Genomic DNA, 25,465 nt, shown 5'->3' on the forward strand with positions numbered 1-25,465 from the left:
GGTAAATATTGTACCATCAAGGTGTTCAAAGCTTACCCCAAAGTCTCCAAAGATGCTTCTACAAAGTATTGACTCAGGGGTGTAAATACTTATGTAAATGAGATATTTCTGTATTTCATTTTCAATACATTTCTAAAAACATGTTTTCACTTTGTCATTATGGGGTATTGTTTGTAGATGAGTGAGAACAAAAATCCATTTTGAATTCAGGCTGTAACATAACAAAATGTGGAATAAGTCAAAGGGTATGAGTAATTTCTGAAAGTACTGTATAAGTTATATTATTCAATATATGTGTGTGTGTGTGTATATATATATATATATATATATATATATATATATATATATATATATATATATATATATATATATATATATATATATATATTATTCATTTATACTGTAATTCCCAAAATATATTAAGCAATTTAGGATTCTAGATTTAATGGACTTAATCAATAGACCTGTTTGTTTAGTTGGTGTTGACTTATAGTCTAAGTCTGTGCATGAGAAAATAAATTCAACTATTTATTCAGTTTTACTCCCTTGAGGTGATGGATTCAAGCTCTTTTTGTCACATCTACTCCCACTTGCCCCCTCCGGCGCTCAACGCCACCGGTCTATTAACCTACGGTCCTGGCAACACCTCATTACGCACACCTGGCAACCATTATTACGCACACCTGCGCCTCATCATCAGTCACACCTGGACTTCATTACTATCTTGATTACTTACCATTTATCTAGCACTCTGTTCCTTCAGTCATCAGGTAGTATTGTTTATGTTTCCTTGTTAGACATGGCTCTTGGTTTGTAGTCGGTCCATGTTCGTTAATATTAAACTCACACTGCACTTGTTTTCTGACTCACTGCGCCTACGTTACACTTTTGCAAAACAGATGTCAAACGTTGGTTTCACTTTTATTTTGAAGATAGCAAGGCCAAACGCATGAATATGAATCATGCTAATATATCTGGTCCTTGAGGGAAACAAGATAAAATTGCTGTAGGCATCTTTTCCTGATTATAAAATGTATGTTTATTAGAGGTTTTGGGACTATGGACTACTCCATGATAACAATGCAATCAGAAATGGTTATGAATCTGACACAAAGTTATTTATTCTTAATAAAATAGAATAACTTACTTTACCCAAAGGGGACTTCAGGTGTGAGAAGTTGGATGAGATACCTAAAGTAACCCTAACAGTAACATTCACATAAGACAATAGCAATACCACTCAATACCTAGGTGGCTGGTTGTCTGCATCAAGTGCAACAGCATCCATTATTTGTGGGTGACAAACTAACCTGTGACAGTCAATCTCGAGGTGCTCATGAAAATGCTTACTAGTGATGGAGTGAAGCACCTGTAGAGCTCCTGGTCAAGACGAATCACCTTCCAATGGGTCAACAGAGGGTCAACAGAGGCCCAGCACACTGATGGAAGTCATAAACCTGAAACTAAATTTAGTGGGAGGTTTTCCCCTCAAAGAGAGGATATATTGCAGGTTGCTGTATCTAAACAATGGAAAATTGGGGGAATATACTCACCATACTACATGGAATATTTGTGATCTTGCATGATTTGTATGTACTGTAAGTGCTCATATCCACAGCGTCACAACAAAAATACATATAGTACCAGTCAAAAGTTTGGACACACCTACTCATTCAAGGGTTTTTCTTTATTTTTACTATTTTCTACGTGGTAGAATAATAGTGAAGACATCAAAACTATGACAACACATATGGAATCATGTAGTAAACAAAAAAGTCTTAAACAAATCAAAATATATTTTATATTTGAGATTCTTCAAAGTAGCCACCCTTTGCCTTGATGACAGCTTTGCTTGGCATTCTCTCAACCAGCTATCATGAGGTAGTCTTTCCTTCTTAATGCGTTTGAGCCAATCAGTTGTGTTGTGACAAGGTAGGGGTAGTATACAGAAGATAGCCCTATTTGGCCAAAGACCAAGTCCATATTATGGTAAAAACAGCTCAAATAAGCAAAGAGAAACGACAGTCCACCATTCTTTAAGACATGAAGGTCAATCAATATGGAAAATGTCAATAACTTTGAAAGGTTCTTCAAGTGCAGTTGCTAAAACCATCAAGCGTTATGATGAAAATGGCTCTCATGATGACCGCCACAGGAAAGGAAGACCCAGAGTTACCTCTGCTGCAGAGGATAAGTTCAAGAGAGTTACCAGCCTCAGATTGCAGCCCAAATAAATGCTTCACAGAGTTCAAGTAACAGACACATCTCAACATCAACTGTTCAGAGGAGACTGTGTGAATCAGGCCTTCATGGTCGAATTGCTGCAAAGAAAATACTACTAAAGGACACCAATAATAATAAGAGACTTGCTTGGGCCAAGAAACACGAGCAATGGACATTAGACCAGGTGGAAATCTGTCCTTTGGTCTGGAGTCCAAATTTGAGATTTTTGGTTCCAACCACTGTCTTTGTGAGATGCAGAGTAGGTGAACGGTTGATCTTTGCATGTGTGGTTCCCACCATGAAGCATGGAGGAGGGGGTGTGGCTTTGCTTTGCTGGTGACACTTTCAGTGATTTATTTACAATTCAAGGCACACTTAACCAGCATGGCTACCACAGCATTCTGCAGCGATACGCCATCCCATCTGGTTGTGGCTTAGTGGGACTATCATTTGTTTTTCAACAGGACAATGACCCAAAACACACCTCCAGGCTGTGTAAGGGCTATTTGACCAAGAATGAGAGTGATGGACTGGTGCATCAGATGACCTGGCCTCCAAAATCAACACGACCTCAACCCAATTGAGATTGTTTGGGATGAGTTGGACCGCAGAGTGAAGGAAAAGCAGCCAACAAGTGCTCAGCATATGTCGGGAAGTCCTTCAAGATTGTTGGAAAAGAATTCCAGGTGAAGCTGGTTGAGAGAATGCCAAGAGTGTGCAAAACTATCATCAAGGCAAAGGGTGGCTACTTTGAAGAATCTCAAATATAAAATATATTTTGATTTGTTTAACCATTTTTTGGTTACTACATGATTCCATACAGTATGTGTCATTTCTTAGTTTTGTTGTCGTCACTATTATTCTACAATGTATAAAATAGTAAAAAGAAAGAAAAACCCTTGAATGAGTAGGTGTGTCCAAACTTTTGACTGGTACTGTACATGTTACACTAATGAAAAACAAGAAATTACATCAGTAAAATGTATGATTTTTTTAAATGATCTAATATTTTTTTTCTTTTGGTCTATAATCAGGGGTCTATCATTCTCAATCCTGGGAGAGTTAAATGTTTTACTCTGAAAAAGTGGCATCTGTTTATAATTATCCCAAAGTTGTAAAAAACTTTTGAGCCATGGCATCTTACTTTAGGAGATAAATGACTGGACTAGATTAATGCTAGCCACAAATTACACCCTATTCTCTATGGGCCCTGGTGTAAAGTATTGCACTAGTTGGTAATAGAGTGCCATTTGGGACGAACACTAGATTAACTTTTTACAAGACATCCATTTCCATCACTGCATGTCTCAATCTATAAAGCATAACTATTGGATTCCAAGTGCCGGCTTCTATTTTAATCAGTATAAAACGACAGGACATTGAACCAAGGGTTCTCCCGACCGACATTATTTTGATTAATACAGCCTCTTTTATCTTCTGGCTTCTTCTGGTGTCTTGATATATTTAGTGTAGGCCCCAAAGCTTGTTAATGTTTTCCCATTGCCTAATGATATAGATCCTCTCTTGCTCCCATCCCCAATAACACAGTTGAATCAATCAAAACAGATTTGTTATTAAGTTTCGTTTTCTTTATTAGCTCCCTCGAGAAAAAGAAAAGTTGAGACACTTTTTATTTCCCATTAGATCACTTTAGAGTGGGAGCGAAACGAACATTTACTTTCATCAATTAGCTGGTTTTGATCAGCCTGGCTGTATAGTTGATCCTCATAATTTGGAACGTTTAGACATAACTCAGGATGTCTGAGAGCACAAAGCAATCGAGGCAAAGGCACTATAGGGTATTTTGCACGCCCGTTTTTCCTATACGTCTCTACCTGCGTAGAGCACATGCTCCTATAGATCTCTACCTGCGTAGAGCACATGCTCCTATAGATCTCTACCTGCGTAGAGCACATGCTCCTATAGATCTCTACCTGCGTAGAGCACATGCTCCTATACGTCTCTACCTGCGTAGAGCACATGCTCCTATAGATCTCTACCTGCGTAGAGCACATGCTCCTATACGTCTCTACCTGCGTAGAGCACATGCTCCTATAGATCTCTACCTGCGTAGAGCACATGCTCCTATAGATCTCTACCTGCGTAGAGCACATGCTCCTATACGTCTCTACCTGCGTAGAGCACATGCTCCTATACGTCTCTACCTGCGTAGAGCACATGCTCCTATACGTCTCTACCTGCGTAGAGCACATGCTCCTATACATCTCTACCTGCGTAGAGCACATGCTCCTATAGATCTCTACCTGCGTAGAGCACATGCTCCTATAGATCTCTACCTGCGTAGAGCACATGCTCCTATAGATCTCTACCTGCGTAGAGCACATGCTCCTATACGTCTCTACCTGCGTAGAGCACATGCTCCTATACGTCTCTACCTGCGTAGAGCACATGCTCCTATAGATCTCTACCTGCGTAGAGCACATGCTCCTATAGATCTCTACCTGCGTAGAGCACATGCTCCTATACGTCTCTACCTGCGTAGAGCACATGCTCCTATAGATCTCTACCTGCGTAGAGCACATGCTCCTATACGTCTCTACCTGCGTAGAGCACATGCTCCTATAGATCTCTACCTGCGTAGAGCACATGCTCCTATAGATCTCTACCTGCGTAGAGCACATGCTCCTATACGTCTCTACCTGCGTAGAGCACATGCTCCTATAGATCTCTACCTGCGTAGAGCACATGCTCCTATACGTCTCTACCTGCGTAGAGCACATGCTCCTATACGTCTCTACCTGCGTAGAGCACATGCTCCTATACGTCTCTACCTGCGTAGAGCACATGCTCCTATACATCTCTACCTGCGTAGAGCACATGCTCCTATAGATCTCTACCTGCGTAGAGCACATGCTCCTATAGATCTCTACCTGCGTAGAGCACATGCTCCTATAGATCTCTACCTGCGTAGAGCACATGCTCCTATACGTCTCTACCTGCGTAGAGCACATGCTCCTATACGTCTCTACCTGCGTAGAGCACATGCTCCTATAGATCTCTACCTGCGTAGAGCACATGCTCCTATAGATCTCTACCTGCGTAGAGCACATGCTCCTATACGTCTCTACCTGCGTAGAGCACATGCTCCTATAGATCTCTACCTGCGTAGAGCACATGCTCCTATACGTCTCTACCTGCGTAGAGCACATGCTCCTATAGATCTCTACCTGCGTAGAGCACATGCTCCTATAGATCTCTACCTGCGTAGAGCACATGCTCCTATAGATCTCTACCTGCGTAGAGCACATGCTCCTATACGTCTCTACCTGCGTAGAGCACATGCTCCTATAGATCTCTACCTGCGTAGAGCACATGCTCCTATACGTCTCTACCTGCGTAGAGCACATGCTCCTATAGATCTCTACCTGCGTAGAGCACATGCTCCTATAGATCTCTACCTGCGTAGAGCACATGCTCCTATACGTCTCTACCTGCGTAGAGCACATGCTCCTATACGTCTCTACCTGCGTAGAACACATGCTCCTATACGTCTCTACCTGCGTAGAGCACATGCTCCTATACGTCTCTACCTGCGTAGAGCACATGCTCCTATAGATCTCTACCTGCGTAGAGCACATGCTCCTATAGATCTCTACCTGCGTAGAGCACATGCTCCTATAGATCTCTACCTGCGTAGAGCACATGCTCCTATACGTCTCTACCTGCGTAGAGCACATGCTCCTATAGATCTCTACCTGCGTAGAGCACATACTCCTATAGATCTCTACCTGCGTAGAGCACATGCTCCTATACGTCTCTACCTGCGTAGAGCACATGCTCCTATAGATCTCTACCTGCGTAGAGCACATGCTCCTATACGTCTCTACCTGCGTAGAGCACATGCTCCTATAGATCTCTACCTGCGTAGAGCACATGCTCCTATACGTCTCTACCTGCGTAGAGCACATGCTCCTATACGTCTCTACCTGCGTAGAGCACATGCTCCTATAGATCTCTACCTGCGTAGAGCACATGCTCCTATACGTCTCTACCTGCGTAGAGCACATGCTCCTATAGATCTCTACCTGCGTAGAGCATATGCTCCTATACGTCTCTACCTGCGTAGAGCACATGCTCCTATGCGTCTCTACCTGCGTAGAGCACATGCTCCTATAGATCTCTACCTGCGTAGAGCACATGCTCCTATAGATCTCTACCTGCGTAGAGCACATGCTCCTATAGATCTCTACCTGCGTAGAGCACATGCTCCTATACGTCTCTACCTGTGTAGAGCACATGCTCCTTTTCTTTGCGGTTCCAGTCTCTAAAGTGTCCTTTAGTTTTGGGTAAAAAAGAAATAAACGTTTACAGTTTAGTCATTGTGGTTCTGAACACACTGCCCGCAAACCGTCGTTAAATTTACATTAAATATGTGTAATTTAATTAGCCATTAAGATGTGGCCGTATTTTGCTTTTATGTAACTAAATAATGAAAGCCATAACTGCTTAATGAGTCGGTGACCGCGGTTACGGATTTTTGTTTGAGCACGTGCCCCACCAAAAGGCCTGTGCATTGCCCTGCCCGTGCATGTATGCAACAGCATGTATTTGTGATGCCATTTTATTTTTAAAGTCTGCTGCGGAAGCCTGGTACCCCCCCCTTCATAAAAACATGTATTGATATGTACTGTATGAAGGATTTAAACATGCCAATTAGCACACATGTGAAATGATAACTCAGATCAATCAAATTGAAACTCTGGCTCCAAAATAATCCTATCAAGTCAGTATTAGAAGTAGGGTGATTACGATGTCCCTATGGTTTTGGACCCACCTCCTCTATCCCATCCCAAAAACATAATAACTACCTTGTACACAATCCTTCCCAAAATATGAATACTTTTGCCATCCTGGCTAATACACTTACAAAGTAAACAAATCAAACAGGAGTTGAAGTCCCTCATTAACTAGAGTGTTTCAACCAGCACCCCCTAATATGCCTATGTTTGCACAAACATCATTAGGGCCGAAGCAGAGGTAGCCCTATTGTTTCTAATAATCTCTGTCTTTTTGCCGTTTCTTAAACCCAGGAGGTCTGTAGTCTGCAGTTAGTACCCCCTCTTATCCTAATATCTCAATCCTTTGGCTCTCTCCTTTTCCACACGGTCTCTCTGCTTAATAGCGCTGTCTGTCGCCAACACTTTTTCTGCTGCAGGGTGCAGTTGTCGCTGCTTTAATGATCCTGTTCGAGAAGGTACAGGAGCGTCTGCTTTGCCTGTGTTCAGCACTGTGTTTCTCTGTGATCTTGTGCGTCTAACTGCATACTTTTATCCCACCGGCCGAGGCTTAATCTTCTTCATTTACTGTACGAAGAGTACATAATTGCTTCCGGCTCACATGTGCCTCATCCTATGATTTTGTGTGTGTTTACTAGAAATATTACTACTGGGACTTATTAACACTGTAAATGTACTGTTGGTCCATCATTGCGCAATCAAATGGGAAGCATGTAAGCCTCACTTAAGACATGGATGACAGTTGATGTGAATGAAAGTGGATGCTCGTTGTTACCATCGTATTCCTAAAGGAGAGTAGATAACAAAAAAAAATGGTGGAGGTGAAAGACATCTCCTCATCCACCCCCTCAATCACATCATCTAAAAGCTCATGAGTTTAATGAGGCATTTAATGCTACTCGAACATACCGGGCAGAAACAGAGACCTCAAAGTTTGCTACACCTCACAGGAAGCTAAGTGTCACGCCCTGACCATAGAGATCCTTATTATTCTCTATGTTTGGTTAGGTCAGGGTGTGACTCGGGTGGGAAAATCTATGTTTTCTGTTTCTTTGTTTTTGGGCGAGTGTGGTTCCCAATCAGAGGCAGCTGTCTATCGTTGTCTCTGATTGGGAATCATACTTAGGCAGCCTGTTTTCTTCCTGTGTTTGTGGGAGGATGTTTTCTGTTTAGTGTCTGTACCTGACAGAACTGTGCGTTTTCCTTTCCGCCTTTTGTTTGAGTGTGTTGTGATAATAAAGAATTATGAGCACTTACCACGCTGCGCTTCGGTCCACTTCTAACAACGACGACCGTTACACTAAGACTATATGTTGCTAGGATTTTGTTGGGAACACGTGCCAGGTGTTTGCCGATACACCTGGAGCTTTCCATGCACTGATTTTATATCTCTGCGGGAATTACTTTTGTACGTTGAGAGGAACATGGGGCTCCATTGCCCTTGCCAGAGCTTGTAAAGAAGCCATGAGGCTTTATGTCTCACTGAAGGGGCTTTTAGGCCTGGTGAATCAGCAATCAATGAGAGACTGACAGACAATGTAATTTTGGCTGCATTTACAGAGGCAGCCCAATTTTGATATTTTTTCCAGTAATTGGTCTTTTGACCAGTCACATCAGACCTTTTCACATCTTTTTCAGAGCTGATCTGATTGGACAAAAAAAAAAAAATCTAAACTCAGACTTAGAGAGGCACATAGAATCGCTTTCTAAATCACTTACACCTGCAGCAGCCCCTTCTGAAGTGCATGGGACGGTTGAGCTAATGTAGGCTAATGTGATTAGCATGAGTTTGTAAGTAACAAGAAAATTTCCCAGGACATAGACATATCTGGTATTGGCAGAAAGATTAACAAGAATTTAAGCTAACTGCTCTGTCCAATTTACAGTAGCTATTACAGTGAAATAATGCCATGCTATTGTTTGAGGAGAGTGCACAGTTATGAAAATGTATTAATAAACCAATTAGGCACATTTGGACAGTCTTGATACAATTTTTTGAACAGAAATGCAATGGTTCATTGGATCAGTCTAAAACTCTGCACATACACTGCTGCCATCTAGTGACCAAAATCTAAATTGCATCTGGGCATTTCAAAGATGACGGTACAAAAATAAATAATAACTGCATGTTTCTTTTTTGTATTATCTTTAACAAGATCTATTCTATATTCTCCTACATGAATTTCGCATTTGCACAAACGTCAAAGTGTTTTCTTTCAAATGGTATCAAGAATATGCATATCCTTGCTTCAGGTCCTGAGCTACAGGCAGTTAGATTTGGGTATGTCATTTTAGGCGAAAATTGAAAAAAAGGGGCAGATCCTTAAGAGGTTTTAACACCTAAAACTATTTGCCTGAAAGTTTATTTGTTGAGAAGCCATAACAATCACATCTTCAATGTGTTCTAGTGTAATTGCATTCCCCTCCAAGACGCTTGAAATAAGCAGCAAGACTCATTGTGAGAAATAGTGCAGAGTAGCATTTGAGAGGAGGTTTTCAATCATGGCCGCTTTGTATTCAAACCACTCTCTAGGTGTTTTTGTTCATGGGCTTTAAATTGTAATCTCTTATTTTCTTTGCCAGCCTTTATCAGGTCACAATGAAAACCAGCGGTGACTATCTCTATAGTGGGAATTCTGGGCTTTTGTATATGATATTAGAAACACACACACAGAGATATTGCTAACTCCAGGAGAAGCCCAATCATGCTCGCATAGGACACATCAGACTTTCTGCTGACTGTTGACCAAAGATACTTATTTCGTTGACATATTCCACCAGCCTTGTTATAACATTTATGTCATGTATACTTCATTCTCCTCTTTTATATGAAGAGCCAGTCTGGTCCTCTCTCCCTAGACAGATGCATAGTTGGAGAAAGCTAAAGGCTCCATTTTATGTTGCACTTGCAATGTGTTGAATTGCTCCATCAAGGTATATTTGAAGACATGTGACAGCATATCACTCCATTGCTTAGAGCCACATCCGTCTGTGTTGCCTCTAAATGGCAAAACAGTGCTATGTAAAGGAAATAATATTGTGTAAGACTTGCCCACTGCCTATATTACAACAGCACTGGGTTGTTTGTCACTGCACACACCAAGAAGGCAGGGGACGACCCTGACACTGCCGATCTCTCTAACACACGGATCTGAGCAGTATCAACGTCAACGGTCTAATCAATAGTTTCTTACACCATAGAGAAACCCACATCCTGCACCATCCTCTACTTTCTTTCCTGCCTGAAGCAAATGATCGTTGTGCTTGTTAGCACCTGCTTGTTCATCACTGACTGCACAGAAACGTGCGCTTCCCCGTGTGTGCATGAATGAATGGCAAGAAGCAGCTTGGTTATAATTGGCCTCTGCACCGAACTCCTTATTGCCTCTCGTAGCATGATAATGGAAGGTGGTGACAATGTAATGTGTATGATAGTGCGGTACTCAAAGCGGACGGCAGAAAGTAGCATTATACGTCACAGTTCATTTAGTCCCTCATCTACTGTGGAGGAAAATGTAGAATCTTCGGTGTGAGAAATGTGCTTTACAAATGAAATGAAATATTGTTATTAAATGGAAAGACATTACAATGGTCTTACTAGTTTGTACAAGGCTAGACAGCGAAACAGTGACAATGTTCTGAAGACATGGTTAATAGGGGTCACGAATGGGTAGTCATTTTCCAACACAAATATACAGTAGTTGTAATTAGAGAAATCTAATAATGCAAAACTTTGAGAAAGAAATCTGAAATGAAGGTCTATTGCATTAGTATTGTCTGTAATAATGGAATTACAACATTGGAAATTGGGAGCGGCAGAATGATAATGAAACAGATGCGTGGGTGGGTGCTTTGTCCACTTAGATGTCAACATGAATCGATGAAACCACTTCAGTGTTTTCCATTCTGCCCTAGCCTACATCTAACTGTGTGGAAGTTACAGAAATAGGAAATGCAGGGGACATCTCCCTGTGATATCCATTTTCCAGGTGGTGGAATTAAGTTGAACAAGGTCCACATGGTACGTATCTGGTGGTGAATAATAAGAAAAATCCTAGCCGCTGGAGGTCACTGAAAGCTCCGAGACAGGATATTTCACAGCCTCCGTCACCCTGGGTCTCTCATTTAAACGTGGGGCACGGCTGTGTCGGGCATCCCTCTCTCCCTCGCTCCCTTCCTTCATCTCTTTCTCGCAGTGGGAGGTTGACTTAACTAGGCCCGTGTCTCACTTACAGACAAGCCTTAACTCCCCAACAAAAGAGGTTGGCATTGTAAGACTCATGAGGTCATTAAAAATACTATTATACATATTGTATTTGTCTATTACATATTTAGGTCAATTGAAAACAGAATGTTGAGTCTGCTGTTTCAGAAGCACTGTTTTTTGTCACAACTCTTTATTTGCATTTCACATGGGCAGAATATACAATCACTCTTCACAGAAGACCAATTAAGGTAGACCATCAAAAAAATTACCCATAATACCCCAATTCTGTTAAACATGTCTACCTGTTAGTTCAATGCCTTTACACGTTCAAGATAAACATCAAATCAGGAGAAAAAAAAAGCTGTATCATTATCACTATCGTTTAATTGAATCACTATCTTTTAATTTGAAAGATGAATTATGACATACTTGTTACATTATCCCCTTCACAAAGCCATAATTATAATGGCTAATTAATAAATCAAATCAAAATGAGAGTAAGTTATTAGATATGTTTCTGAAATCTATTGACATTTCATAAACGCTGTATTTAAAAAAATAATGGTCTTCCCTTCAGTCTCTGCGCTGCCATTTCAGAAGAATAAATAAGTAATCAATTGACAATAGACCCAGCTGAAAAAGAAGACCAAGTAGATGCTGTAAAGCTACTGTTAAGCTAATACTGAGTATGACTGGCAAAAGCCCATGGCACAAGAACCAAGAAACACTAGCCAACATAAATAAACACCCCTTCGTGTATTTCCTCCTGCATCTATTACTCTTTTGTATGTACAATTCCCTCCCAAATGAACTCCACATTGTCAACATTCAGTAGTCATATAAACTCTGATATCATTGAGGGGTGTCAGTTTTAGGGGTCAATAGAAACATTTTGACCAGTCACTCACTCCAATGTTTTATGTGGTTCATGTTATACAATCCTAAATAGTGTAGTTGTGTTTGTGCTCTCTCTGGTACTTTCGAGTGGCAATCTATCAGACAGGAAACATCAATCGAAAGAGAGAGAATATGATTTCGGTAAGACATGACAGTATGAGCAGTATTTGTACATGATGCATTGTTGAGTATATGTATCCATCAACTATGACCCTCCTCCTATAGCTAAGTGATCCATTCCACAACACGCCGTACGTGGTGAGCGTTCCACATCGCTGATCGTTTTGCAGTTGTTTCCACTTCCGTGAGTCAATGTGTTGCAAAGGACATATGCTGCTGAATGAGCATTATACTAACATCATAAATAGTGGCAGATGAGCAACTACACTAAAAAGCTCCTCTACACAGTTTAAGCAGGTAGCTATAATAACCAATACTTGTATCCGACCTTCCCGCAATGACAGCCACATATCTCATGTCTATACAGAACATTTTATAATATGCATCCCTGCAATGAAATGTCCTTAATGTGAATTTATCAGTTATGTATAACTGAACTGCATAAGCTCTACAAGTAAAAAGCTGAACTTTACTATAAGGACTGTTGAATGACTTCAAATATACTTTTTATTTTACTAGGCAAGTCAGTTAAGAACAAATTCTTATTTTCAATGACAGCCTAGGAACAGTGGGTTAACTGCCTTGTTCAGGGGCAGAACGACAGATTTTTAGCTTGTCAGCTCATGGATTCGATCTTGCAACCGTTTGGTTACTAGTCCAACACTCTAACCACTAGGCTACCTGCCTCCCTACTTGAAGAACGACACCTCAGAAAGTTTTTGAAGTTGGAACTGGATGTTGATACAGATTATTATCATACTGTAAATGACTACAGCTGATAATAGGTTATTGAATTTGTTGATTTATATAACGTCTAAATGGATAAGTTTAAAAACAAATCCCTTGTGTCTTTCAGCAATATTTGAAGTCCAAGAAAGTAATTGGGTCTATACAGATGTAGGATCTTAATTTGATCAACCTGTTTTTGCAGGGAATTTCCTGCACAGTAGGAAAAGCAAACTTGTAGTGTACTCAAGGTTTTTAAAGTTGGTAGAGCATGGTGTCTAAAGTTGTAATTTCCACTTTAAAACGTTGGACTTGGTTTGCCCTAACAAAAAATGATTCAACCCCTACAAAAATGTCCATTATTTATAATCCACACAATAATTCACATTTCTGTAGGAATTTTTTCCAACTGTGAGAAACTGGTCAAATTAAGATCATGCATCTGTACTTACAAATGATGTAAGACATGAGACCCAGCATTTAGTGCTTACTGTAACAAGAACTTGTACCAGTAGCAAATGATGCAGACATCTAAGTATATCTCCAAAATCCCTACAACTCGCTGCTCAATGTCCTCAGCTGTCAGTGCCATCTCTACACTCAGATCCATGATGAGTTAACACAATTCTCACAGCTAAACGGCTGCTGAGTACTAACTGACTGTGATCCCGTCTGACTCCTAATCATCGGGAGTATTGATCTGAAGCGTTCGATCTTCCTATAAACAGGGGAGCACCAACGTTGATGAGGTCAGTTCCCACTACCCCCAATAGGGACCCTACTGAGTAAGCAAAGGGTGATTGGAGGGCAAGGGATGAACGATGAAGGAGGCAATGGCAAGCATTCAGTTCTCAAAAACTCAAAACACCAGGATTATAAAAAGGGATCCTTCCAAAGAGTCTTAAGCTCTTGAGTATCCAATCCAAAGATGAAGCTGTAGAGCCCACAGGTGGCTGCTGAGGGGAGAACGGCTCATAATAATGTCTGGAACGGAGCAAATGGAACGGCATCAAACACCTGGAAACCATGTGTTTGATGTATTTGATACCATTCCACTTACTCTGCTCCAGTCATTACCACGAGCCCGTTCGACCCAATTAAGGTGCCACTAACCTCCTGTGATAGTCTCTTATGTATAGGATTCTTCTCCAAAGACGACACTAGAGTCTGATGTAGCCAATACACTACGTAGTGTTATGTACACTGTAGGCTATATGTACTCTCATAATACTCTAGCGTTATCTTTGGGTAGAGTAGGGGACAAATGGACGCCTCTAGATCTATGTCAGAGAGACGGAGACCAGCGTGAGGGAGACCAGCAGCAAAAGAAGGGAGGAAAATGAAAAGGACGCAGCTGACGGGACCGGGCGGTTCTTCTTCCGGGGCCCATTGCAGAGCGGTGTGTTACAGCAGGAAATGCACACAGAGTTGATCCTTCCAGTGCAGAACTGCTGGTAGCCTGACGAGGATATGAGGCATGCCCCGGATGAGGCGCAGGACTTGCGGTAAAATATGCCTGAAGAAGGAGAGAGAGAAGCAGTCAGGGATAGTGCAAAGCTATACAGGAAGTCCAGGTCAAGGTATATGTGGTAGTGAGACTGTTGGTGAAACTGAGCCAAGTCTCGGAGCAAACTGAGGTAGCACAAGCACTGGGGAAGGGAGTTGTAAAAGTCCTTCAACTGTCCTTTTTGTTTTGTTTTCATGAATGTGTGTATGTTTTATGTTATGTCTGGCCTATGCCATGTCTCTCACCCTTTCACAGTGCATTTTCTTGTACGTAAAGCAAATATCTGTGAAAATCAGACAAAGCAATATCTAATCTACCTTTTTTCACAAGTATACAGGAATAACAATTACACATCAAGAAAATGTGGTGATTTGAAAATATTAGCCTAAGGATCTTAGCTTTAGTGAGAAATTCTTGAGACATACAGTATATTGTAATTCAGTGCAATTTGCAATTTAACAGTACTTTATCCTGATCAATACTGGAGTGGTTCATATTACTGGGAGGTGGTCCTCTAAGTGCCTAGAATCTTTGAAGAGCCATTATACAAAATAAAACATTGAGAAGGTCATCTAAACATAGAGTATAATGCTCTCAAACTATGGAACAATTGCAACAAAACTATGCTTTGATATATATGGTGGCGAGAGAATGCACATGTGTTTCGATTTCAAGGAAATATTGTTGTGCCATTAGTCTTACCACAGGAGGTGGTAAGAAAGCCTGCGTCTCCCTGCCTGATGAATGAACACCTTGCAGGGACTCAACAACTCCCACTTCTCCCTACTCCTTCCTAGGAAATAGACACTGGGCTTTTGGACACAAACAAATCCAAGGTGACCCTGGAGATGTGACTCAAGCTCCACTGAATCTATAAGCATTAGTACTTGTTATAAGCATATATGGATGCTTATAATGTCTTTATACAAGGTTTATAATGTGTTCTTTGCTGAAATTTGTCAACAGACTGCAAAGAGCTGTCATAATGATGAGAAGGGGCGGCAGGTAGCCTAGTGGTTAGAGCATTGGGCCAGTTACCGATAGGTTGCTGGATCGAATCCCTGAGCTGACAAGGTAAAAATCTGTCGTTCTGCCCCTGAACAAGGCAGTTAACCCACTGTTCCCTGGTAGGACGTCATTCATAAGTTCATAAGTGCTTACGACAAGTCTTACATTGCATTGTAACTGTAGCATAATGCGTTATACCTGTCGACGTTAAGTAAAGTGTTACGAAAAGTTCTAATTAAAGTGTAGAGAGGAAATAGATGAAAGGGGGAAGAGAACTGCTAGTCACATTAAAAATTCCATCAAAACTTTACTGCTCTAATTTACTCGTCTTTCTCTTGAAATAATGACAGATGAGCTGTCAGACGAAGTGGCAATTTGTAAATGCAATACAATATTCTTGTTTTGTCTCAAAGACGTCAGACAAGCCTTCAAGACAAAAGTAGACAATTTCAGCCTGCATCAGCCCCTGATTACTGCTATTAAGTTTGACATAACTAACAATACAACTTTAGCTTAATCAACCCTCTTCTTTGTTCCATACTTCATCACCATGCACATTTAGAACAGACAGTCTAACAAACCAAGTCCCCAAACCTTTGTTGGGGAGAGGAATAGGTAGAGACCAAGCTGACACCAATTCACGTGCAAAAGCCAACTTTCCCTGAGGATTACGTTACAGATGTCTTCACATATCATAAACACATTATGCGAGTGTTTCTTTCCACGATAATGTTGTGGTAATTCGCAAATTCATTATTTGTGATAAATTGTGGTCGCTGCATATAAAGATAATTAGTTAGGCTCCTGGTCTCAGGCTGACATTATATGAAATGATCAAACTAAGGAACACATTCATTACCAACATTGCTAGAAGGTTTTATGTTAGAATAAAAGTATGCATGAATTTTCATTTTATCTGCTTACAGGAGCACATAAGAATCCCTTTGCCAACATCGCATTAGAATCAAATGACTCAGAAGACCTTTCTAAAGAGTGCAGAGACTGGAAAAGATTTGTGAATATACTGTAAGCATGTGCATTTCACACAAAAGGGCATCTTTATCTCAAGGTTATTCAAACCATTACACAGCATTACACATAGTGTACATTTGTTCATGACATTATTGCCATAGATCATTGGCTTTGAGTGATGAAGTTTGTCAACCATCATGTTCAGAGACATAGTTTGGGCATAAAACATTCGCTAAAGACAATCTAGATACATGCATGATGGCCTTGGTACATTTTTTGAATACTCTTGTAAATGAAAGCATACATTTGATCACAAGTGACATACTGTACATGTAATAACATTGGATGTGGTAGGATCAATAGGCCTAGTGTATTTGAAGGGCGTTATCTCATTAAGCAATAAGGCACAAAGGGGTGTGCTGTATGGCCAATATACCACTGCTAAGGGCTGTTCTTAAGCACGATGCAACGCGGAGTGCCTGGATACAGCCCTTAGCTGTGGTATATTGGCCATATACCACAAACCTCCCGAGGTGTCTTGTTGCTATTATAAACTGGTTACCAACATAATTACAGCAGTACAAATAAATGTTTTGCCATACCCGTGGTATACGGTCTGATATACCACAGCTTTCAGCCAATCAGAATTCAGGGCTCATATTACCCAGTTTATAATTTAAAAAAATGATGCATGGATAAACTGAGTACAGCAACCAGCAACCAAGGGGGTTAACCACCCTTTGGGATAATCCCATTAAAAGAATATGAGCCATAAACCATGAATTAACTATGGTAATAGCCTCTTCATCTATGGAGATTCTTTGATAGTTCCCAATTGATTTAGTGGGCATACGTATAGGCCTAGTTTATGATCTCATTTGTTGACGTTACAAGGAGAACCTATAGATCAGTTCCACTGAATTCAGAGATAGAGAGGAAGTACACGAAAGAGGAAAATATACCTTATTTAGGTCACATGTTAAAAGTGTCACAGTCCGGTGTGGCTTGGTTTTGCATGGCAAGGTAGGTGTCAGAGAAGGCAGTGTGGCCTGGGGTGGTCTAGCTGCAGAACACATTTATATTGTGTTCGGCGTGGGTTCTAATCCGGCCCACACCCTTCTGACACAAAACAGATCCCCCAAACTTCCTGTCTTTCTCTCACTAGTCTCTCTCGTCAGACTAAAGCTCACGCTCTGCTGTGGCGGAGATACAGCATCTGTGAGAAGGGACTACTCTCCCACTATCTCTATCCAATAAAGAACAAACGATGAAAGGAATGGGACTGCCCAGGAGATGCTGTTTTCTTACCATCCTTCTTCACCAGTACCTCCTTCTGACACATGTCCTGCACGTTGACCGTGCAGTTGACAATGAACTCCGGCGTGGAGCATTCATTGTTTTTCACCTCCTCACACTGGTAACACTGGATCTGGAGAGCATAACCTGTACAAGAGACAGACAGGAAGAACCACAAGGGTTAAAAAAAAAGCCCATAAGAACAGTTCACCAGTATCTGGCATATGCTGTAGTAATCTCATTAGTCTACGAATGTTGGTCAAGAGAGACTACAGGCAAATTCTTTCAAGTGTGTTTAGCTGTGCTTGATTGAGCTTGCCTGGCACATCATAACCAGTCAAAAAAGTGGAAAGTAACTCTGCTCAACCGGCACTCCAGGCAGGTTTGATCAAAACGCTGAACGTTTTTGAAAGATTAGGCCTAAAATCTTACTTGAAAGATTTGAAAATGTTATTTTGTGCAGTTCAGTCATTAGTATTATCCCTTGTTCATCTGGGGCCTTTCAGCCCCACGTATTTTCCTCCCAACTAATCAAGAATAAGTGTTTTCGTGATCTATTGCCATTACCACAGACCAGGAACTGTATCCTCGAGGAGAGACAAACGCATCTTTGAAATGAAAAAGTCTCTTTGCTGGCATTTTGAAAGTCAACTTGGTCCCTATTTGCAATGATCAGAGGACAAGGAGGTGGACTCTGGAAAAAAAAGACTGGATCTCCTCGATGAATAACAAATGTGAAGATTATCTCAAAGAGAATTTCATGTTGGAGAGTCGATGTTGATGCTGTCCTTACACATGCGGACATGTTACAAATATCAGACAATAGGCATTTGAGCTAATATGATGACATTTCTGTACCACACCACAGAAAGCACTGACAAGTCACACAAAACACATACTTCTCTGACTACGTACACATCTGTCAAGACAACAAAGAAACACAGTAGAGAGGTGTTGTTTAATGCACAAACAGATCTGGAGTCAGGATAAAGGGATTTTGACTGAAAATAATGAACAAATATGTTTCAACAATATAAATCCATACTCTCATTTACTTGCCAACTAAACTTAATATAGAGCCGTCAGACACAATTGTGTGTGAAAGCTGGGCATACTGTATCTGTGCAGGGAAAAAGGCCCTTCAACTTTCCCACTAAAATAATAATTGCCATTGTGACTGCTACAGGTCAAAACAATCAAGCCAGAGTGTTTCAGACAAAGTGCTTTATCCTCACACTCAATGAAGCTGTTGCTCCAGCACTGACTTCAAATGAGATGAATTCATTCTAACATGACTGATTGGAATTAAATGGAAATTGAGATTAACAAAGAATGACAGATGGTTGGCTTTTCATGCAAAGTTGTTTCACGGGGATGAAAAATCGGAAGAATTGAATAGAGGATACCGCATGGAGAGCACAATCTGATTCTGGTTTGCAAATGGGGGTTTAGCAGAAACATGCATGACCGTGCAAAGATAAACAATAATTCAACATTTTCTCAAGCGCCACAGTTTCGGGTCATTTGTTCTCCATGACAGATAGTACTGTGTTCTAATTATTGAAATGGCGACAGTCATTCATTTCCCAGTCTGACAGCGCCATCAAGCACAAATTCAATTGAAAAGGATCCCCCAAACAAATCAGAGCGTAATTACTTTAAAACCAGATAAATGCTTCAAAACTCCATCCATCAACCGAGCAATAGAGTCTCTTAAAGTGCCTAAACACATCCTAGGCTGTGCTGTATTTGCCCTCTATAAACCACTGGATATTGACACTATATACAATGAACATTTAGGCAAGCATGAAGTTATATACATATTGTCTATACTGTTCATATTGTTCTGTAATACCCTTTTCACTGAGGTAAAAACCTCATCAAATGACTTAGAAGTCATTTCTGCTAACAATGAAGAGGATGTTTAAGGAGTAGGTATGTTAACCAAACGCAGCACATCCAACTCAGAACGGACAGAATATTTGTATGTTATTTACACCAGAGGCATTTCTGGTGAGATCAAGTTCTTACACGCCACTGTTCATATGCCATGTGCAATGGGTTCAAGTGGAAATATGGACTGGAAAAGCTCTCAGCGGCTGATTGTCACATCATTCTGATGATATGATCTGTGGATATATGTTGGAATGACAATGCGGACTACTCCACTGACATGGATTATCATTGTCATTTTACCTGAACCTTTTTTAACAACTACATTACCACCATTTGTATACGTTATTACCATATCATTGCTATAAGGTGACCCATGTGGATTGAGAAATCTGTTTATTTGCCGTAATCTATCTTCAATTGTGTATTTTCCTTCCACAGTCATCTGAAAAGAGACAGCTTTGTTGTTCTCTGCATATTTAGTGATATTAATATTCATCCCAGGTGTTCATGGAGTGGTAGACCAGCTCATTTAACACCCACTAAAAAATTGTGATTTAGTTTACTACATTCGCCTGAGCTGACAACTGTTGATCAGTCATGTTCCTTATCATTTGAGCTTGATGGAATGCCTACACCTGTAAAATAAAATGTTGAATTGCATTTGTGTTGTCAATTAGAGAGCTATTAATTAGCTATTGATAATAAGTGGCCTACACATGTCCCTCTGCTTTATAAAATGAGTGAATACATTCGTCACGTGTAATGGTGTCTAGTCATGTTTAATAGCAATTAAATCGGAATACTTAATAGCCTAATTAGCATGCCATGTAGGGCAATTGTAAGATCAGAAAGATGCTCTAAATATGGAATAATGTTCAATGTTTCAGCATGTCACGCTCTATTATTTAACATTTACATTTTTAAACAACATCCTTAAATTGAATCAAAGATATGGAAAATAGTAGCCTAAATCACATTTTGAAAATATCGGCCTTTGCACTGGTGATATGCGCAATAGTTTTACAGACGCATTTATGACCTAAGGTGACATATTTTCTCTGGCTGGAGCGCAAGTGTCATTAAAAATGTAAAATCCAAGAATCTGTGCCACAATTTCTTATTCCAAGACAGTTATAAATGCATTTAATGAGATGATTTGATCTGCAACGGTAACCTCCTGCGCGCCTCACTGTTGGCATTACTAGACCGCTCCTGGACTTCTGAAAACGATTTCATTGTTTTCATCCGACAAAAAAAATCTGGCCAAAATCATTTAACCATAATCCAAACTTGAAATAGATTGGAATACTTGGAAACGTTGACACATCACGAGGAAATGCTCTCAGCATCCGAATACAACGCAGCAAGCCAACACATGTAAGATTACGCAGTCTCCAAAGTTTAGCATACCTGTTTTGAGGAAAATTCCAAGCAAAGTTGCATAAATGAGAAGCAACATCCTCTCCCAAATGACACTTTAGAGGAACACATCAGACCAGGTGAACTTAAAACGAAAGCAAACCCCTTAGATGGATCCGTGGCATCAAAGTGTTAGAGCACATTCTGCAGCGAGGAATGTGAGGCGCAGCGCTGGACGAGGGCGAGCTCTGCGGTTTGAGAGACTACGTTGCAGAATTCCAGTGAAATTGGATAAAGATAAATCATAAAACGTACCACGTGATGAAAGCTCGTCATATGGAAGCAATTCATCAATCACTCATATCCTACACACGCAGATCCGTGACTGTTAATTGCGTCCAAATATGAAAAGTCACCTTTGGATAGGCTTTTGGGCATGGAATGCACCGTTGGCAGCCATGCACATTTAACCAGATTTAGAAAGGCTTCTATTAAATACATTTGTTGAGATCATCTCGTGGTTCTTCTGTGTCTGTTATGGATCTTGTACGTTTCAGTTAGAGAGAGAGAGAGAGAGAGAGAGAGAGAGAGAGTGAAAGAGAATGTTTGGAAGTCACTCTTGGGTGGCTGAATTAATTACTTTTATTTATAGTCGCATAATTACCCATCAAGGTACTAATTGTTATAAATACCCCTGCTTTATAATCACTGTCTCAGAGAGTAAAGCTCAGTGAACACGGGCTATACGTTTAACACGTTTTGTAGTTGAAGAATATGACATGAGCTTTATGGCAAGCATTTGAAGACAGGACGTGGCTCAAACCTTCCCTTGCCATTATTAACAATTCCCTGCTGTAGCCTACTTACAGACATTTCAGGTACACATTTATGAGCGCAATGGCAAAGATCAGTGAAGATCTCACTGTTCCTTGTGACTATAGTACCTTACATTTGACTACAGTATATGATATTGAACGCACACCTGTATGACAGCACGCACGCACACACACACACACACACACACACACACACACGTCAACTTCCAACAGTTACGGAAGCTGCACCAAATTGAAAATAGGAAATCATTTATTTTTATTGGAAATTATTACATAAAATATATCATTAAAAGTCTAATGTAACAGCCAAAATTGCACACGTAATTACCAAAGTAACACTGCTGGTAACAGGTTCTCTTACAAAGGAACAATCAAGCAGAGAAGATGTGAAGTAGGACAATTAAACAACACTATACAGTTCCATGTACAAAAAGTGGGATATAAATACTCGCCAGCTAGAAAAAACACATTATGGTCTTAGCAAGACTCTCCTTACATATTGTTAACAGTTTCATGGAAAATTGTTCAAACAATGAAACGTACACAATCTGTTTTTGATTAGAACCAGAATCAAATTAGCACGTTTGGCATGATGATTTATTCATACTACGTTTCAAATGTGTTATAGGATAAAGTGATAAAAGGTTGCAGTTGTAGCTTTTATTCTGCAAAATAAAACATTTTGTATCGACAAACTCTACAGGAAGTCACAAAACGAGGAAACGATCAAGAAAAGTTGAGCTGTTCTCAATCAGAAGACATATAGACAAGGTTGAATGATTGGCAAACGTAACACAATGATTTAAATTTAAAATTGCATATACCAGTCAGCAATGCTCCATTCTGATATTAACTTAATTGCAGTTTTTAACACACAAACAAAATATACAAAGAAAGGAGTGTTTTAAGATTATACAAGAGACACAATTTCAACAGTTCTGTTATCCTGCAGTTCATGAAGGTTTTACTTTTAAAAAAATGTCTGTTTTCAATTTAAAAAATGACAGCATTTTCCGTGAGTTGTAACCTTATATTCAAGGTAACTAGGTATAAGCGTTGCATTTTCCCTGAGCTACTAGCATAGACCTTGCTCTGCAAATGTGTTATTGAAGCCAACAGAAGTTTCTGATTCATAAGTACCATTCAGACACTAGTTTAGTTCTGTTTACATTAAATACTGAGTGACCCAAGTACAATGGTGATGGTACGGGATACTTCAGGATTTGTTTTCTACTTCCCCAGAGTCAGATGAATTCGTGGATACCATTTGTATGTCTCTGCGTGCAGTTTGAATGATGCTGCTAAAGAGTGTTCGCATAATGACTGGAAGTCTATGGTAACTGCTAGCATGCTAGTAGATACCATAGACGTCCAGTCATTGCGCTAACACTAGTTAGCATTGGCTCACACAACTAACTCTAACTTCCTTCATACTTGATGCAGAGACATAATAAGGGCCTCCATGAGTTCATATGACTGGGGAAGAAGATAAAGGGCTTCATTGCCAGATATCCCGAAGTATCCCTATACGCCACTACACAGCAGTTGAAGTTCAGCTTGACAGTTTTGACTTGCTGGTAGAAATGATTGATCATGTATTGATCATGTCTTTCTCATCTGTAATACAACTCAAAGTCAGTACTGACTCCAGTACATTCAATATGCAGGATATTATTCTTTAAGATTCCACAGCACTGGTGGTTCAATTAAATGTGCATATGCATGTATTTAGGTCACTTAATATAAAGTATAAATCACACCACTTCAAAAAATATATACATTATTTGTTCTTGTTCTAATGCGTGTCACATTTTAGTTCACCATGCCACTTTCAAGATACCACAGCAGTCTGGACATCGTACACGTCTGAGCCAATGTCTTTAGGAGCTATGATTGCATGGTATGGGTTGCAGTGTATTGCATGATGGTAGTTGTGGTGTGTAGGCCTGCCATTATGGCATACAACACTGTGGCAGTAAAACATTGTTCCAATTCAAATTTGAGAAATAATGATCCGTGAGAAAACCATCTATCCACGTCCAACAACCGTAACAGTTTTTTGCACATTTGATGATTCTTAAGGTATTGCTTCACACTACTAGGCATCATCAGTTGCTCCTGATGATGTTACTGATTGGTTTGATTTGGTGGTATTTACTCTAGTTGTGTCTTCAAGTTGAATTTCACTTTTTAAATTCCTTAAAAACTTTGTACAGTATTTTTTTACAGTGCAATGATAAAAAACATTCCCCCGTCGGGAAAAAATATATAATGTTAGAAGACCATTTCTAATATTGCTTTCCACACCTTGAACGGTGGTAAGGTTGTAGCCTATAGTTTAATTGTCCAGGTTAGAGGTCATGCAAACTGTACAGTCTGGGTTCACGTCCTTATGACATCACCTATGACATCACTTCCTTCCTTGTGACCTAAGTGCTTCGGTTGGTGGGAGTAGCAGAGGACTCCACAGAATCGTCCCCGGCCTCCACTTTCTTACTCTACACATCGTTGGAGCCTTGACTGGTGCATGAGGAGAAGCTGTCGTAAAGCGAATCGCTGAGAGAACCCACACGCTCCGCCCCGGGCTTGTTGGAGTAGTAGCTGGACGACGAGGGCTCGTTGTCAGCCCTGCTGCAGCAGTCCTCTTCTCTCTCCCCTGCGGAACAGGAGCAGTCACCATTACTGGGCCTTAGCTCTGTCTCCGGGTACAGCCCCAGCCCACTGCTGTTCAACTTGTTCAGGGACTCCAAGGACACGTCTCTGGAGCCGGCCTGGTTCCCTCCGTCGCAGCCGCCTGTCGTCATGTCCTCTTGATTCCCTTTCTACAGCAAAAACAAGAGAAACAAGAGAGGAGAAAATTAGGCGAGAGGTGTTTTTGTCATCTGCCCACACTGAGTCCACACCGCAGCACATTATTATCACACTTTAAAGGGTCAATCTGGTATTCAAACAACAATAAAGCTTTCCCAGATTGCCCCTTTCTCCATATCATTTCATATAAGTAATCTGTCACTCGGTCTCTCATTAAAGAATATCCAGAAACAACAAAAACAAGGCTGACATGCTGAATTTACACTGAGTGTACAAAACATTAGGAACACCTTCCTAATATTGAGTTGCACCACCTTTTGCCCTCAGAACAGCCTAAATTCATTGGGGCATGGACTCTAGAAGGTGTCGAGCGTGTTCCACAGGAATGCTGACCCATGTTGACTCACGAGGTCAGTCTATGTCATGGAAATGTTTTGTACACTCAGTGTACATCTACTTCAGTGTGATGCAACACTACAAAGCAATTTGACTACTGCCATTCCTGAGTATCGCATTGATTTATTGCGAGCTTTGTTCATTCTCCTCCCATGCTTAAGGCCCAATAAGTCCATCTGGGGGAATCTGCCGTGAGATATCAACCTCTCTACAGGGAGAGAGGGAGAGTGATTCTCCTTCGTAGCTGTTTTAACACAACATATTATAATGTTGTCAGCAGCCCATGTGGTTAAAAAAGAAACAAGTCAAACGGTGGCCGGTTTACTCTCGCTATAAATTAACACAAATGGCTTAACCTCAAATATACTGTAGAGCAAACGTCTATTGTATATAATTTTGCATACTGACATATTGTTTTTGGTATGCACAGAGAATCTCACTTAAAGGTATAATG

General features: G+C 40.5%; 2 protein-coding genes across 7 annotated transcripts in view; both read right to left on the minus strand.

The window, feature by feature from the left end:
• Positions 1 to 13,988: 13,988 nt before the first annotated feature.
• LOC115179730 (ly6/PLAUR domain-containing protein 1-like) lies at positions 13,989 to 21,391 on the minus strand. The gene is made up of 3 exons (XM_029741431.1): positions 21,020 to 21,391; positions 17,726 to 17,860; positions 13,989 to 14,446 (listed from the first exon to the last, which is right to left on the minus strand). The coding sequence occupies exons 1-3, from the start codon at positions 21,066 to 21,068 to the stop codon at positions 14,211 to 14,213; spliced, it is 420 nt and encodes a 139-aa protein (XP_029597291.1). The 5' UTR covers positions 21,069 to 21,391; the 3' UTR covers positions 13,989 to 14,210.
• A 645-nt stretch (positions 21,392 to 22,036) lies between these two features.
• The window catches only part of LOC115179728 (nck-associated protein 5-like), a 166,449-nt gene continuing 163,020 nt past the window's right edge, over positions 22,037 to 25,465 (minus strand). For all 6 annotated transcript variants that reach the window (XM_029741424.1, XM_029741423.1, XM_029741428.1 and 3 more), the window contains one exon: positions 22,037 to 24,626. In XM_029741424.1, coding sequence (XP_029597284.1) covers positions 24,303 to 24,626 — 324 coding nt within the window. In that variant the 3' untranslated portion in view covers positions 22,037 to 24,302. The remainder of the gene's footprint in view (positions 24,627 to 25,465) is intronic.

Source organism: Salmo trutta, chromosome 39 (assembly GCF_901001165.1).
Source record: "Salmo trutta chromosome 39, fSalTru1.1, whole genome shotgun sequence".
NCBI classification, from domain to species: Eukaryota; Metazoa; Chordata; class Actinopteri; order Salmoniformes; family Salmonidae; genus Salmo; species Salmo trutta.